The 15,169-nt window shown below is 56.4% G+C and overlaps 2 protein-coding genes across 3 annotated transcripts; both read right to left on the reverse strand.

Annotated features, from left to right (window-relative positions):
• Nucleotides 1–7,069: 7,069 nt before the first annotated feature.
• MIOX (myo-inositol oxygenase) lies at nt 7,070–10,174 on the reverse strand. Of its 2 annotated transcripts, none has more exons than XM_031463564.2 (10): nt 10,091–10,174; nt 9,555–9,635; nt 9,293–9,373; nt 9,055–9,217; nt 8,873–8,940; nt 8,640–8,749; nt 8,494–8,561; nt 8,347–8,396; nt 7,958–8,070; nt 7,070–7,855 (listed from the first exon to the last, which is right to left on the reverse strand). In XM_031463564.2, exons 1-10 carry the CDS (start codon nt 10,103–10,105, stop codon nt 7,747–7,749), a joined length of 858 nt encoding a protein of 285 aa, XP_031319424.1. In that variant the 5' UTR covers nt 10,106–10,174; the 3' UTR covers nt 7,070–7,746. The 2 variants fall into 2 exon arrangements, with proteins under 2 accessions (XP_031319424.1, XP_064347391.1); XM_064491321.1 differs by having other exon boundaries at nt 7,751–7,855; nt 7,972–8,070.
• Nucleotides 10,175–10,746: 572 nt separating this feature from the next.
• Nucleotides 10,747–14,690, reverse strand: ADM2 (adrenomedullin 2). The gene is made up of 3 exons (XM_010981604.3): nt 14,309–14,690; nt 13,373–13,692; nt 10,747–10,844 (listed from the first exon to the last, which is right to left on the reverse strand). The coding sequence occupies exons 1-2, from the start codon at nt 14,416–14,418 to the stop codon at nt 13,374–13,376; spliced, it is 429 nt and encodes a 142-aa protein (XP_010979906.1). The 5' UTR covers nt 14,419–14,690; the 3' UTR covers nt 10,747–10,844; nt 13,373.
• Nucleotides 14,691–15,169: the final 479 nt, after the last annotated feature.

Here is a 15,169-nt window from a genome sequence, read left to right on the forward strand (position 1 = left end):
TCCTCTGACTGACCCAAGTGGCTGGAGCTGCATGCTCAGCCTGTGCCCACAGTCACACACGGCTCAAGGGGACCTATGACTGAGCCTTCCGATGCTCTCACACATGATTAAATCATCTACAAGCTGACTTTTTTGCTCAAGCCTGTATAGCTGGCCATCTTTCCTCAGCATCTACAGCCACAAACTCCACCAACTGCAGATTGAAAAGAATCGAAAAAAATTCCATGAAGTTCCAAAAAGCAAAACTTGAATCTGCTGCACAACCAGCAACTAGTTGCACAGCATTTGCGTTGTATTAGGTATTACAGGTAGCCTAGAAGTGATTTAGGGCATATAGGAGGGTGTGTGTAGGCTTATGCAAGCACTATTCCATTGTATACTATGTACTTGAGCATCCACAGATTTTGGTATCTGGACAGGGATTCCTGGAACAAACCACCTGGAATACAGAGAAAGGATGGTAATATAATAAAACGTTAAAACCTGTTCTTTTTCTTAAGCTTTTGAGCTTAGTGTATGAATCTGCCTTTGGGGTTATTGTTTTGTTTTCTGTAACAGCCTTCCTGAGATATAATTCATATGCCTACAATTCACCCACTCACAGGGCACAATTCAGCAGATACAGGGTTGTGCATCCATCACCGTAATCAATTGTAAAGCCTTTTTATCAACTCGAGAAGAATGCCTGTTCCATGTAGCAGGCATCTTCCGCCCTGCTCCTTCCCATGCCCTAGGCAACAACTAATCTACTTTTTGTCCCCATGGAGTTACCTATTCTGGACACTATATGTAAATAGAATCATACAATTTGTGCCCTTTTATGTCTGGCTTCTTTTGCTTAGCATAACGTTTTCAGAGTATGTCCGTATAGTAGCAGGTGCCAGAACTTCGTTCCTTTTTATGGCTGAATAGTATTCCATTATATGTTGATACCGCATTTTGTTCATCCATTGATCCATCAATAGACATTTCAGTTTTCCCCTCTTGGCTGTTGTGAGCAGTGCTGCTGTGCACATGGGTGCACAAGTATCTGTTTGAGTCCCTGCTTGCACTTCTTTGGGATACATATCTAGGAGTGGAATTGCAGGCTCATAAGGAGATTTTATGGTTAACTTTTTGAGGGGCCACCTAACTTTTCCACAGCAGCTGCACCCTTTCACATTCCCTCCAGCAGTGTCCCAGGGCTCCTGTTTCTTCACATCCTTACTGACACTTGTTATTTTCCCTTTTTTGACAACATCCATCTCTTTATAGTGTCCTTTGACACACAAAAGTTTTTAGTGTTTATAAAGTCCAATTAATTTTTTTTTATTGTCTGTGCTTTTGGTGGCATATCCAAGAAATCATTGCCAAATCTAAGGTCGTGAAGATTTCCTCTTATATTTTCTTCTAAGAGTTTTATAGTTTCAGCTCTTACACTTAGGTCATTGATCCATTTTGAGTTTATTTTTGCATATAATGTGAAGTAAAAGTCCAATTTCATTCTTTTGCATGGAGATATCCATTTTCCCAGCACCATTTGTTGAAAAGACATTTCTTTCCCCCATTGAATGGTCTTGGCACTCGTGCTGAAAATCAACTGACTGCATATGTAAGGGCTCTGTTACGGAATGTCTGTTCTGGTCCATGGGTCTGTACATCTGTCTTTATGCCAGCGTCACACTGTTTGGATTACTGTAGCTTTGTAGTAAGTTTTGAAGTTGGGAAGTCTGAGTCTGCCAGCTTTATTATTCTTTTTCAAGACTTTTTGACTATTTGGGGTCCCTTGAGATTTTAGAATGGATTTTTCTTTTATTTCTGCAAAAAAGTCCCATTGGGATTTTGACAAAGATTGCATCGAATCTGTAGATCACTTTGATAGTACAGTTGACCCTTGAGCAATGCCAAGGTTAGTGGTGCCGACCTCCATGCAGTCAAAAATCCAAGTATAAGCTTAGAGTTGGCCATCCACATCCAAGGTTCTGCATCCATGGATTCAACCAGCCAAGGATTGTGTAGTACGGTGGTGGTAGCTAGTGGGGAAAATCCACATATAAGTGGACCCTTGCAGTTCAAATTGGCATTGTTCAGGGTCAACTGTATCGTCTTAACAATGGTAAGTCTCCCAATCCATGTACTTTTATTTTCTCTCTTCTATTTGAATCTAGCCGGTTTTAGCAATAACTCTCAAGGGCTCCACTTATAAATTTTAAATGCCTAAAATATTTTAACTGCTTTACAAATTTAACTTGAATTTATTTTTTAACTGCTCAGTTATCTAACCTAACAAACTTTCCAAGCTTCAAAAAAAAAAAAAAACCCATAAATAAATAGCTGTACAAATGCAGTGAGCCAATGATTCTCTTGAATGTCCCTATACCAGGAATAAACTTCCTAAGATTGACCAGGGGCAAAGCTGTGCCACAGCCCAGCCTGGTGAGGACACAGGGTGCCTGGATCCAGGGCAGACTGACTCCCAGCTTCAGATGCAGAGTCCAGTGTGGCTAGAACATGGTCCCATTGCTGCTGGTGAGTGCCAGGGCTCTCTCCTTCTTGCCTCCCACCCAGACTCCTGGAAGGGCAGATCCCCTCCATGGGAGGAGTCCCAACACTGGAAAACCTGATGCCCACTCCAGGTGCCTGGCCCCTGATGAACCCATCTTTCTGATTCACACTCACACGGTGTTCCACTGACACAAGGCAGTCACTATGTCTCCCTGACCCTAACCCTGGCTCATGCCAAGGCCGGAGGCCCCCAGGTCTACTCCTCTTCCACACCCACCCCTTCGAGCTCAGCACAGCCCAGTCTCAAAATTCCACGATTCCCACAGTGAACTGTGAGGTTAGCCACCAAAAGAGACAAAAAATTGACTCATGTTTGAAGGACAACAAAGGAGAAGATGCCTGTTGTGCTTGTTCCTGCAATAATCCCCAGCTGGTGTTTAGGGCCTCCTCCACCCGCACCGTTTAGAGGCACCTTGTTACCAAAACTAGCTTGGAAAATTAAGCCAATCTGCGACCTGGTTGTGGTGAAGGAAAGCACAGCGTTTCCTGCAGGTGCCCAGCTAGGAGTCCAAGCAGCTGGCGCTCAGAAGGCCGGAACTCCCCGAAGGCTTTCAGGGAAAAGTTTTTAAAGACAGGGTGAGGGCAGGAGTTGTGGGCTGTGTGATCAGCTGGAGAACACTCTCTGATTGGTGGGTAGTGAGGTCTTGGGGCGTCAGCATCATCAGCCTTCTGGTTCCAGCTGGTCTGGGGTCTCCGGGCTGGTGGGCAGCACAGTTAACTTCCTCCGCCTGGTGGGGGTTTCAGCACCTGCAAAGTAGCTCAAAGGATGGGGCTCAGAGTATGATCCACAGACCCTGAGGAGGAGCTACAGGTCCTTGACTTTGTTTAATAGCTAAACTATTATTATTTTGTCTTGCTGGACTGTTTTCCTTTCTTTCTGTGTTTTCTCACTTCTCTGATTAAGTGTACTATTTGGAACTCAGGGAGGCCTATGAGGCTAAAGTTTTTCTAGAAACCAGAGGCAGGCAGAGGACATGGGGGCCAAGGGGGGCCTGTCCTGGAAAGGCCCCAGAGGGTCCTGCTTGGTGACAGTCTGAGCCCTTGGGCCCATCTGCAGAGGGCACTGTGTCTTCCACTGACCCTGGCCGCTGGGCCTGGTGGTTTTCGAGCATCCCGGGGTCTCCTGGAGCTTGTTCCGCATCCTCCCGCCTCTCAGCCGCCCGCCAGCAGCCCTTTCCCGGTGGGGGTCCACGCCAGCCACACCTGCGCGTCCAGTGGCAGAGGTGCTCTAAACTGTGTCCCACTCAGAGGAGATGCTGCTGTGTCTCTGGGAGGAGGCCCTGCTTCCTCAGGAGCCACAGTCCACATGCGGCATCACCCGGTCACTGGGACAGGCAGCCACAGCCTCGCCTGGGGTGGCAGGTGTAAGAGTGAGAGCCGCTCCCCTACAGACACCGGACTGTTCGGGGCTCCCCGCCGGGCATTTTCCGCAGCCTGACTCCCAAGGGCAGTGTCTCTGAGCTGGCACCAGGGCCGGGTCTTCAGTGGTCTCTGCACCACTCACTCCCTCAGATCATTGGTTTGGGGTCATGGGGTGTAGGGGGTCCTGCGAACACCAGCCTCTCCTTTAAGCAGAGGCAGCGCTGCACAGGCCCCTCAGTGAAGGGCGTTTGTGAGTCAGTGGACGGCAGTGCTGAAGGGAGCATGGGGTGGGTGGCAGGTCCACACACAAGTGGGTCAGTGGTGACAAATTGCCGCTCACTACATGGGAGATCCCTTTGGGAGTGGCCACCTGCTCCCCTTGGGCTCTGGGGTGGCCATGCTGGTAGCCCTGGAGTTTGGTGAGAAAGCTACACGTGGCCTCCACTTCTGCCTGCATGGAGCCCCCGGGGCCAGCTTTGCGGTTTCTGCAAAAGGAAGTCACCAGGCCATCTGGTCTCAGGACCCCTGTACATTCTTAAAAATTACTGAGGACCCCAAACAGATTTTGTTTATTAGGATTCTTTCTGTCAATGTTTACCACATTGGAAATCACACTGAGAATATCTTTAAATATTTGCTTATTAATTTTATTTAAATGTAAAAATGAACTCACTATGTGTTATCATAATAAATTTTTAATTGAAAGGTAACTATTTTTCAAGATAAAAATGAGTGAGAAGAGTGGCATAATTTTATGTTTTTGCAAAATCTCTTTAATGTCTGGCTTCTTATATCCACTTCTGGTCAATGTTACAATATGCTTTGGTCAAAATATATTAAGACAGTCCGGCCTCAGCAAGATGTTTTGTTGGAAAAGGGACGAGTATTTTACATTATTTTATTTTACTTTTTATTGTAGTTTTGATTTGCATTTCTCTAGTAGTGACACCAAACATTTTCTCTATATTGAGTGATACTGACCATTTTGTTGGCCTATTGTGAGAACAGCAGTGACCGCACAGGCCCCCTGCGGACCCAGGCCTTCAGGGGCAGCCAGGCCACTGCTGGCCACACTCCAGGAGCTGTGGTCTGGGCACAATCACAGACCTTCCTGTTTCAGTCCAAGCCTTGAGCCTGAAGTTTAGGGACCTGAACTGGTTGTACTCCCGTGGGCCATCTGTGCCCCTAGAAGCAGCCCTCCTCCCCTGGTGCCTGCCCCCAGTGGTCCCCATGACCTGTCCAGGGCTGCAGAGCCTGTAAGCAGCAGCTCTGCCCCTGCAGGCCAAGAGCCGCCTCCAACCCTCGCAGGGCGTTCGCAATGTTCGGCCCCAAATGGGCCTGATAACAAGTCCTAGGTTCCTCTTGGACTCTCGTTGCTTGCAACCACTTTCTTGAAGGAAACTGGCTCATTTCAAGAGAAATATAACTCATTAGAAGGGTGCTGGAAGGCCACAGTTGGCACAGGAGGGGCTGGAGGAGGGGCTGTGTGCAGCGAGCGGGCATCAGGGCAAAGCCGAGCCCCCTTCTTTCTGCGGGCTCCTCAGTGGCCCCAGTGCCTGCGCCCCCGACCCCGTAAGGCCTGGCAGTCCCCTGGGTAGACAGAAATATGGAGGCCCTGGCCCCCACTCCCCCAAACCTTGGGGCCCTTCTGCAGGTGGCCAGGTTAGGGTCTGCAGGGCCACAGAGAGGCTCAGGGGTGGGGGGAGGTGGCCACTCCTGCTCTGCATGGAGGAGGCTCCTCTGGGATGGCAGACTGCCGGGCCTCGCCCCCAGCTTTGGGCTCCCGGTTCTCTTCCCCCGCAGCATCCTCAGAGACCTGCCTCTCTAGCACCCCCTGCACCCCACAAGCAGCTCTAGGGAGAGACCCCCCTTGGCAGCCTGCACCTGCCCTGCCTGGGCTCAAAAGCTGAAGGGGCTGCAGCTGGGGAGGCTGCCTGGGGATGGTACGAGGAAGCCCAGGGTAGGCAGTGATGCTCCAGAAGGAAGCACAGTGAGCGGGGAGGATCTTGGGCAAAGCCTTCTAGCATACCTGAGCCAGCCCTCTCCTGATGGCGGCACAAGGGTAGGGCCAGGAGGGGTTTGGGCAGGACTGGAGGGCGGGGCCATGCAGCAGCCGGGCAAGGCAGGGTCAGGGCAGTGGGCAATGGAGGTGGACATTCAAGTGATTGGGTCTTCAGCCTCAGCACGAGGATTCAAAATACAATTTCCCACTTGGAGAAACCAAGGTTTGCTGGAGAAATGGCCGATTCCACGTCTAGGGCAGCCTTTGTGGTAAGCTGAAAAACGGCCAAATGTAACCTTACTGTGCAAAAGCATCTTGCAGATATAACTAAGGCTCTTGTGATGAGGAGATCACCCTGGATAACCCGGGAGGGCCCTAAACACTTCACAAGCGTCTTCATAAGAGAGAGGCAGAGGGAGACTGACACACAGAGAAGTCACGTAAAGAAGACAGAGCAAAGACACACAGCCACCAGCCCGGGGATCCTGGTGGCCACCTGCCTCTGGAAAAGCTATAGAAGACCCTCCCAGAGCCTCTAGAGGGCGCCTGTCCCTGCTCACACCTGGATCTCAGACTCCTGGCTTCCAGAACTTGACAGCACATTTCTATTGTTTCTTAAAACAAGTCACCATGTTTGTGGTAATCTGTCACAGTAGACACAGGATGTTAACAGTCTGGGCATCTTGTTACACCAGATGGCAAGACAACCCCGAGACGGTGTCAGAAGGACCCAGGAGCCCACCTGCAAGCCCCTCCCCAACCCTGACTGAGCACCAGAAAGATATCAGTTCACTGAGGTGAAGCACAAGTAGCTAACATCTCTGCGTTCTTGATACAGAAGCAGACAACTTGATCATGTTTGAAGGATGCTGGGGAGCCAGCTCTTGCAAATTGGTAAGTTGAGAGAAAGACAAGAGCATTTATTTGCCTCTCCTGCACGAACAGTATCCAAACTGCACTGGCAGATTCACACTTTACCACCCGCCAGGTTCTACGAGGGAAGCGGCTGTTCTTACGCCAATGGGGAAGGACACCCTTAGACTACCCTGAGGCCACACACACACACATGCACACACACGCACACACAGACACACACACTCCCCAGCTGTACCTCCTACTAAAGCCAGCTTCCATCCCCAACAAGCCAAACCTGAAACTGAGTAAGCCTCTGAATTCTTTTACTAATTAGCAGGAAATACAGAGAAAACACTGCTGGGTACTGAGGGGCTGCAATCCGTGAACTCCCACAGGAAACTCCCAGACCAACAACCCACTTTCTTCAGAGATAAACGCTGGGGTGGCAGCGGCTGGCGCTCCCTGCAGCGCTGAGGGTTACTCCTGGGGGATGAAGCCACAGGGAGGAGGTGACTGTCCAGCCAAGGTGAGGCCGCACCTTGGGGCACCCAGAAAACCAGCCTGGGGGGCTCTTCAGGGTTGTGTGTTCATTTTATGTTTCTGTAGTGTGTTCTTCTAGCTCACAGATGTTGTGTTTTGTTTAAGGAGACCAAGCCCAGAGGGCTCAGGGACTGTTTCAAGAATGTGGAGGTGAGCAAGGTGAACCCAGGTTCTGATGCCAGAGCTCAGAGGACTAGTGAGATGCTTATGGCGGCAGCAACAGCAGGACGTGTATCCAAGAGGCCGCACACGGACTGAGTGTCCGCCTCAGTGAGGCTCCGACTCACAGGCTGCCTCAAGGTCTTTATTGCCACCAGGTCAGGGAGTGCAGCCCATAGGTGGGCACAGTGGGGGCCCCTGGAAAGGCCAGGCAGGCCATCACTGTGCCTGACGGGGACCATCATCAGATGCCCGGCCAGGCCTGCACAGGGCGGGCAGGCCGGTCACCAGCGCAGGACGCCAGGGCAGTACTTATCGATGAGCCCCTGGTAGTAGGGCCGGAGATCGTCCACGTCAGGCAGGTCAGGGCACTTGGTGTAGAGATCGAACTTGCTGCATTGGGGGAGGTGTGGTGCCTCGTGAAACCCCTCCATGCACCCTTCTTGTCCCCGTCCCCCGTTCCCTCCCCCCCATCCCCCCCAGGTACAGCCCTACTTGAACTCCCGCACCCAGGGCAGCATGGCCAGGTCCCGCGCACTGCACAGCTGCCGGTAGTCGCCACCCGTGTGCCACGGGTAGAAGGAGTGGAATCTGATCATGTAGAAGGCCTGGGGCAAGAGGAAACCACACCCCACACGTTCCAGGTGGGCTGGGCCGGGCCGGGCTGGGCTGGGCTGGACTAAGCCAGGCTGAGCCAGACCATACTGGGCTGGGTTGAGCTGGTCTGGGCTGGGCCAGGCTGAGCTGGACTGGACTGGGCTGGGCTGGGCCAGACTAGGCTGAGCTGGACTAGACTGGGCTAGGGTAGACTGAACTGGGCTGGACGGGACTGGGGTGGACCAGGCTGGGCTGGGCTCTTGGTTTGGTTCCTCCCTACCACCTACCTCTGGTGGGAGGGAGAATTTGTTGAACTTCATCATCTGGTACATGTACTCTGTGAGAAAGAGGGTGTCACCACCAGGCACCCAGAGAGGTGGTCCCCAACCGTGGTCCCCAACCATTGTCCCACCCCACTCACTAAATGGCCTCACCGTCATGGCCCCACGACATGAGGACATTCTCGAGCCCACAGTGGGGCTGGTACATGCCAAGCTCCGTGCTGCAGGGAGAGATGGAGGGTGAGGGGGGCTCAGGAGCTCACTGGGGAGAGGGAGGACCAACAGCAAGGGAGGCACACCTGTACAGAGGATCCTGGAGGTCAGGGTTATCCTGGAAGGTGGAGTCACAGAAAACCACAGAGGCCTGGGGACGGCAGCCAACTGGGAAGGTGTCTCCAACAACTGCCCACTGGGGAGGACAGGCAGCCGTGGGTGGGCGTGACTGGCTGCCCACCAAGTGGATATCCAGAGCCCATAGCTGAGACTGCCCTGAGCCCCACCGTGCTGAACCCACTCCCCAACCTCTCCTCACCTGGGGCTCCCCTGCCAGAGCCAGGACCTTCCCTAGGTCGTGCAGGAGCCCAACGAGGTGGAACCAGTCTGGGAGAGAGAGGAACAGGGCAGGCTGGTGGGCGGGGTGGGCAGGGCCTACCGGGAAAGGGACAGACCCCTACTTGACCCCATCCCCACAGCTGGGGCAGGTGGGGAGCACACCCTTGTCAGGATGGGCCTTCCGGATGCCTTCAGCCGTCTGAAAGGCGTGGAAGGAGTTAGGGAAGTCCACGTCGGGGTCCGACTCATCCACCAGCCCATCCAGCATGTCCACAGCCTCCATGATGGTCATTTTCTTATAGGAGAAGCCCCCAAACTGGGCATGCTGGCCAGGAAGAGAAGGTCAGTGTGGCCGCGGGGTTGGCACTGGGAGAATTAGGGCTAGGAGCCCACCAGCTACCTTTTTCCTGACGAAGTCCACAGTCTGCCGCGTGTGCATCAGCTTGTAGGTGGCGAGAACACGGTCCAGGAGCGGCCCAGACTGCAAGCCGGACAGTCAGCCAGGCAGCTCGCCAGCGCCTGCCCTTCACCCCAGGGAGCTGCTATCTCCTCCCTCCCAGGCTGGGCCCCAGGTGCACACGGGGCCTCCCCAAGGGTGGCCCCTGGAGCTGTGTGAGGGGACAGGTGCTACCCTCCCCAGGAGCTGGGGGACAGGGTCCTACCGTATAGTTTCGGAAGCTGCCCTTGTCTTTGGCCACATCTGGGTCCACATCAGGCCGGTAGACCAGGGAAGGGTCTGGGCCCTGGTTGGGTGGGGGATTGAACCCATTACACCGTGATGCCAGCTCCAAGAGGGAGTGAGGCCATCCCCCGGGGCACAGGACTCTGCAACGTGGATGCAGCGAGGTGAGACGCCCCAGGGCACAGCCCCTCCCCAGCACAGGCGCAGGGGCCTTGGAAGGCTTCCCACTCCTGGCGCCCTACTCTGCAGAGCAGATGTGCGGGATACCGGCTTCCCAGTGACGTACGGGGATGCTGCGCGGGAGCACCGCACCCCACCCGGCATCTCCTCCTGGAGACCTGGGTCCACGCGGAGCCCAGGGGTTAGGCTGATGACCCTTGCCCCAGCTAGACCATGGCAGGAAGGGGGAGACCTTTGGCCCCTCCCGAGGGCGGGAACCCTCGGGAGGGGCGTGGTGCAGCTCCGCTCCACAGGGAGCGGTCCCCGGGCAGCTCCTGTGTGGGTCCGGCTACTCACCACAACCACCTTCATCCTGGGACGGGGCAGAGCTGGTGAGTGGGCAGGACTTCCACAGGCTCGTGTGCCCCTATATATGCCCACAGGTTACATAAGTGACCGGACACCACCCAGCCCCTTGGCCTTGGCCCTTGGTAATGAGTGACCATCCACCCTCCTCCTGGCTCAGCGAGTTAATGTGTCAGTGTAGGGGCAGCCCCAGTGGCCAAGCCCCCCTCCCTGACCTCAGCCTCTGGACAACTGACCTGACTGAGAGGTCGAGGCCGCCCTGTAGCCAGACTCCCACTCTTGCCCCGTAAGCTTTAAACCGCTCCATGCCCACAGTGGGCCCCTCCATAGGCGGTGCGGACCCCGGGCCCACCCTATCACCCACAACACCTGGGATGCGGGGCTGAGCTGGGCTTGTTTCAGGAAAATCATTCTGACACTTGTTAAAATGGGATGGAAGACTTTATTCAAGACTAGCTGGAGGGGAGAGGTCAGGCTCCACTCTGAACACGGCAAAGACAGCTGGGGATTTACAGGCACCAAGCAAGGCGCAGGGGTGGGGTGTCAGGACAGAGAATTGATAGAGGAGACATCCAGCGTAGGGACTCTTGTTAAGCCAACCTGGCAGGATTCTGCCCGAAGGCAGCCCAGGCGGTGAGATCAAGGGTGGGGTTCCCACTTGTCTGGGGCAGGACTCAGGAGCAGCAGGCTCAGAGGAGGCCGCCTGAAGTCTGGTCGGCGGGTGGGAGTGGTCTTTGTCGGGCTCCTGGAGTGAGGGCAGAGGTGAATGCATAGCAGAGTCATGAGCAGCCAGGTCAGGGCAGTGGGGACGCGGCGGGGACCACATTGACGACGTGCCTGCCTGGAGCTGAAGCTCTCGTCTCACTGGGAAGAGGCCTGGGCTCCAGGGAAAGGCTGGGATGGGAGAGGGCAGTGGGCAAGGGGCGAGGTGTTGGGTTCCCCACAAGGCTCCTCCTGCCTGCACTGAGAATAACTGGCGGCGGCGGCGGGGGGGGGTGCTGGGGTCCCCCACTTGAAATGGCCAAGGGCTCCTGGCCCCTGTGAGCCCATAGCATCAGCTGCTTCCCACGTGCTGTGCACCCCTTATTCACTTTACTCTGAGGTTGGTTTCCTTTTGCCCCCTCCCACTGGAATGTCAGCCCCTGGGGTGGGGAGGGATGTATTTTATTCAGTGTTAGGCCTCTGATGTTGCTGCAAGGATGGAGCGGGGTCTCTAGGGAGCAGGCAGGAATCATAGCCCCAAAGCAAGTGGTGGCTTGGACCAAGAGGAGGAGCGAACAGCCGGCTCACAGGATCCAGATGTGAGAGATGTGGTGAGGAGGAAGAGGAGGTTCTGGCAGGAGCAGGAACAATGGGAGGGTAGCAGGGTGGGGGAGGAGTTGGGGGGCTGCCACCAGACCTGTAAGTGGGGTGTGAGGTGGGCAGCTTGGACTCAGCCTGGAGTTCAGGGACTATGTGGACACCAGGTGCAGTGCTGTGACCATAGCAGGTGACTGTAAGGAAAGATGGCCCAAGGCTCAGGGAGCATCTCAGCGAGGGGACCGGGCAGTGCAGTCCTGGGTCCGGCAGCCTGTGTTGCCACGTGGAGAGTGCCTGCTGTGCGGAGCAGTGCTCCTGGCAGAGGGAGCATCCTGTGTGGAGGACCAGACCTCAGAGGACTTTGCCCCGGGGCCGGAGTCTGGGAGGGTCTTGGCAGAGCTGAGCTCCGACTCTCCTGGAGCCCTCCTCCTCCTTGGTCCCCAGTCCCCCTTGCCCTGCCCATTGCCTATCCTCCCTGCCTGCCTCTACTGACATCCCTCACACAGGCACATGGCTCGGAGGCCCAGCCTGCTGGCCTCTCTATCCCCTACTAACACATGCCCGTTCCAGCTCCCCAGGTACACACATACCTCCTGTGCACTCAGGACCTGGGCACTCTCAGTGCCTTCCCCTGGGGACCCCTGCAGTCCTCAGTTCAGCTCCCTGTGCACGGAGGCCTCCAATAGGGCAGGGACCAGCCTGAACAGCTCCCACGGGGCCTAGTGGAGGGGAGGTGCCTTTACCTGGCCAGCTGATCCCTGAGCTGGAAGAGCAAACACAAGGGTGGACGCCCAGATGGGTGCTTCCAGGAGACTCCCACCCTGGGGGGCTTCAGGGGTCTGAGGGGCAGGCCTGCTAGTGATCCAGAGTGTGGGCTCTGTGGGCGGGCACGGTAGTGACCATAGGCACAGCCCTGACCTCTGTGGCTGCAGCATCTGCCTCCAGAGTTGGAGTAAGGAGAGTGCCCTCCCCACAGGGCGGTTGAGAGGCGGACTCATTCAGTGCTGCATGAATGTTGGTTAAATAACCACCTCTCTGCACCTGGGCCAGGCCTATGCGGTGTGGGGTGCCAGTACTGCGGGACCAACAGAGGCTCGGGTATCACCGCACAGAAAAGCCTCCCCTAGGGCAGACACACCCTGAGAACTCTGCCTACTGGCTGTGGACTGTTGGTTGCCCATCCTTCTGATGGTTTGAGGCCAGTTCCCCCTGCACAGGCTCCTGGCAAACCTGCTCAGTCTTCTGCTCTGTCGTCCCCACACCCGGTCCCATGGAGTCCCCACGCAGGGCAGGATGGGGCTCAGGGAGCCTGTGGAGCCCCCACCCCCTTGAGGTGGTGATGGACCTGACTTAACTGACCTACTTGGGCTGGGAGATTTCCCCCCTACCCCAGCCCTGCCTTGGCCCAGAACACCTCTTGAACCCCACAGGGGACCCAGGCAGGGGTCACCATTGTGACCTTGGGCCCAGAGGGAGCAGGGCAGCTCAGCTTTAACCCTTTGATGTTAGGACCATCAGTGAAGAGGCCAGGCCAGGCCAACTCACCCCTTCTCTCCTGCTTCCCCGGACGTGCCCACAGGGGTTCAAGCCCCTGGCTTGTGCTCTACATCCTTGCACAGACACCTCCCCTCTCAAGCCCTTTTTGGCATCTAATGCTGCTGGCTGCCTCTGCTTGGCCCTGTCCCCTGAGTGTTATACCCCAAGGGTGCAGACCCCCTGGGTATACAGACTGCCTAGGTCCACACATGTTCATGGGCTTCTGTGTCCAGAGCCATTCAAGGTTGCCTGTTGCAGAACCTGGTAGATGTGGGGTGGGGTGGGATGGGGTGTCCTCAGGGGCCTGCCTGTACAATGTTCTAGTTACTGCTGTTTGCAGGTGCTCTGAGGGCTGGTTCTGGGCTGGGGGCTGAGCTGCAGTTCTGGGATTGGGTGCAGCATCCCAGCCGGGGCAGGCTGGGGTATGGCCTGACCCACCTCAGCCATAGCTGTGGGGACTGCTGGGGTCCACAGGGGGGGAGTCCTGCAGGCCAGCAGACCTGACAAGCTGCCACAGGCGGTGACTGAGATTCTGCACTTGGCAGGTGCCCAGCACACAGCCCACACGCAGGAGCTGGGCTCGGGGCCTGTGGGCACCCAAGTGTTGGCGAGGGCCATTTCGGAGAGCCTGACCCATAGCAGGGGCCAGGCTGGCACTCTTCTGTGGCTGGAGGGCCCGGTGCAACTTCCAGATCACAGGCCGGGTTCCAGGGTAACGGGGCTGCAAGCCACTGGAAGAAGTCCGGGCTGGGGGCTCCCTGCAGAGGGAGATGAAGGAAGTAAACCTGATGGCCCAGCCTTTCACAGGCCCATAAATCCACCCACTTTTCCTCCCACACAGGCCTGGGGTCACTGGTAGGGGAAACCCACATCTTCCCCAACAGCCTGGAGCAGCGCCAGGGGAAGCCCAGAGCCCCCACATTACTCAGCAGGCCAGGGGGAGCCCACTGAGCTCAGGACCTGCGGCCTAGGTCACATGTCCATTCACCTCTGCCTCCCTGGGCAAGGGGCAGCCCTGGCCTCAGTAGGTCCTTATGCTCAGGACTCAAGTGACTTCCCTCAGTCCTTTGGGGTGGTGGGAGGTGGGCAGGCCTGGGGACCCCTCCAGCCTCCCCTCCCGTAGCTGACCTTTCCTTTTGAGGGGGCTACTCTGCCAGTAGGGGAGTGGGCATGCCTCAGGAGGGGAGGCAAAGGAAGAGAAGCCTCCGGCCCTGCTCATGGGTTGCTTAAGGCATGGGGGCTGGCCCTGGGTTTAGGGGGGTAAGCCCTAGCAGCAGGTGGTGGGTTTCCCCAAGATGGGGCTGGGGGTACTGGGGAGAGGGAGGGTTTCCTGCCACGTGGACCAGGGGTCAGGCTGATCTGAGCCCGGCTCACCTGGGTCGCGCCGGCAGCCGGCTCCCGCCCAGGCCGAGGGACAGTGTGCCTGGGAACTGCAGGTAGAGGAAGCTGATGCAACCGAGGGTGACCGTCAGGTGCCAGGCCATGGTGGGCGGGGTTGCGGGAGGCAGTGAGCTGGGCAGGTGTCGGGGCGCCCTAGGCTGAGCCACCTCCTCCTCGGGGCGCCCTCAGCGCTCGGACGGGCGGGCTGGAGCCTGGTTCGTTGGCGAGGGTCTCGGGTGCGAATTCGGCGGGCGTGTCTCTTACTGGTGGAGCGGGGACTTCCTCATCGGCTGTCCGTCGGGGTCCTGCTGGGGCCGGAACCCGGGCACCTCCGAGGCTAAATAGTCTTCCAGGGAGGCGGAGCTAGACGCGCGGGCTGGGCGGGGCGCCCTCCCCGGACCCCGACTCAGAGGGCGGGCCGCGGGGTGGGCTACGGCCCTGCTGCCAGCTCTGTGCGTGCAGGGAAGGGAGCGCGGGCGGAGGGGCCATTCCCCGCCGGGCGGCAGGCCAGAGACCCGGAGATGCCAGCCTTGCTTCTGCTCCTTCTGGTGGGGAACACTGTCCCGGAGCCTGGAGGGGCCAAAACTTCCAGGCTGAAGTAGTGAGTGCTGGGGGGTGGGGTCAACCACACCACCACCTCTGCACCAGCTAGTCCCTGAGCGTCTCACCCCTCAGTGCCTGCATGGATTGGGGGGGGGCATTTTGAGACCTCTCCCCTAGCAGATGTATTCATAAAAACTCTGCCCTTTCTCCCCATTACTGAAGTATTAAGTGGTTTTTACAAGAAATTTAAATAAGAACTGAGAACCCCTCACAGCCCCCCACTGTGAATTCCTCTCCCAAGTCCAGGCTGGC

This window comes from Camelus dromedarius, chromosome 11, assembly GCF_036321535.1.
Source record: "Camelus dromedarius isolate mCamDro1 chromosome 11, mCamDro1.pat, whole genome shotgun sequence".
Classification (NCBI taxonomy): Eukaryota; Metazoa; Chordata; class Mammalia; order Artiodactyla; family Camelidae; genus Camelus; species Camelus dromedarius.

Coding starts and splice junctions, on each gene's coding strand:
- MIOX (XM_031463564.2), bottom strand. Junction 9,374..9,554: donor GCAGCTTCCGAAACTATACG/GTAGGACCCTGT, acceptor TCCGGCTTGCAG/TCTGGGCCGCTCCTGGACCG. Junction 9,218..9,292: donor TGGACTTCGTCAGGAAAAAG/GTAGCTGGTGGG, acceptor CTTCCTGGCCAG/CATGCCCAGTTTGGGGGCTT.
- ADM2 (XM_010981604.3), bottom strand. CDS start 14,418: ATGGCCTGGCACCTGACGGTCACCCTCGGTTGCATCAGCTTCCTCTAC. Junction 13,693..14,308: donor CGGCTGCCGGCGCGACCCAG/GTGAGCCGGGCT, acceptor CTCCCTCTGCAG/GGAGCCCCCAGCCCGGACTT.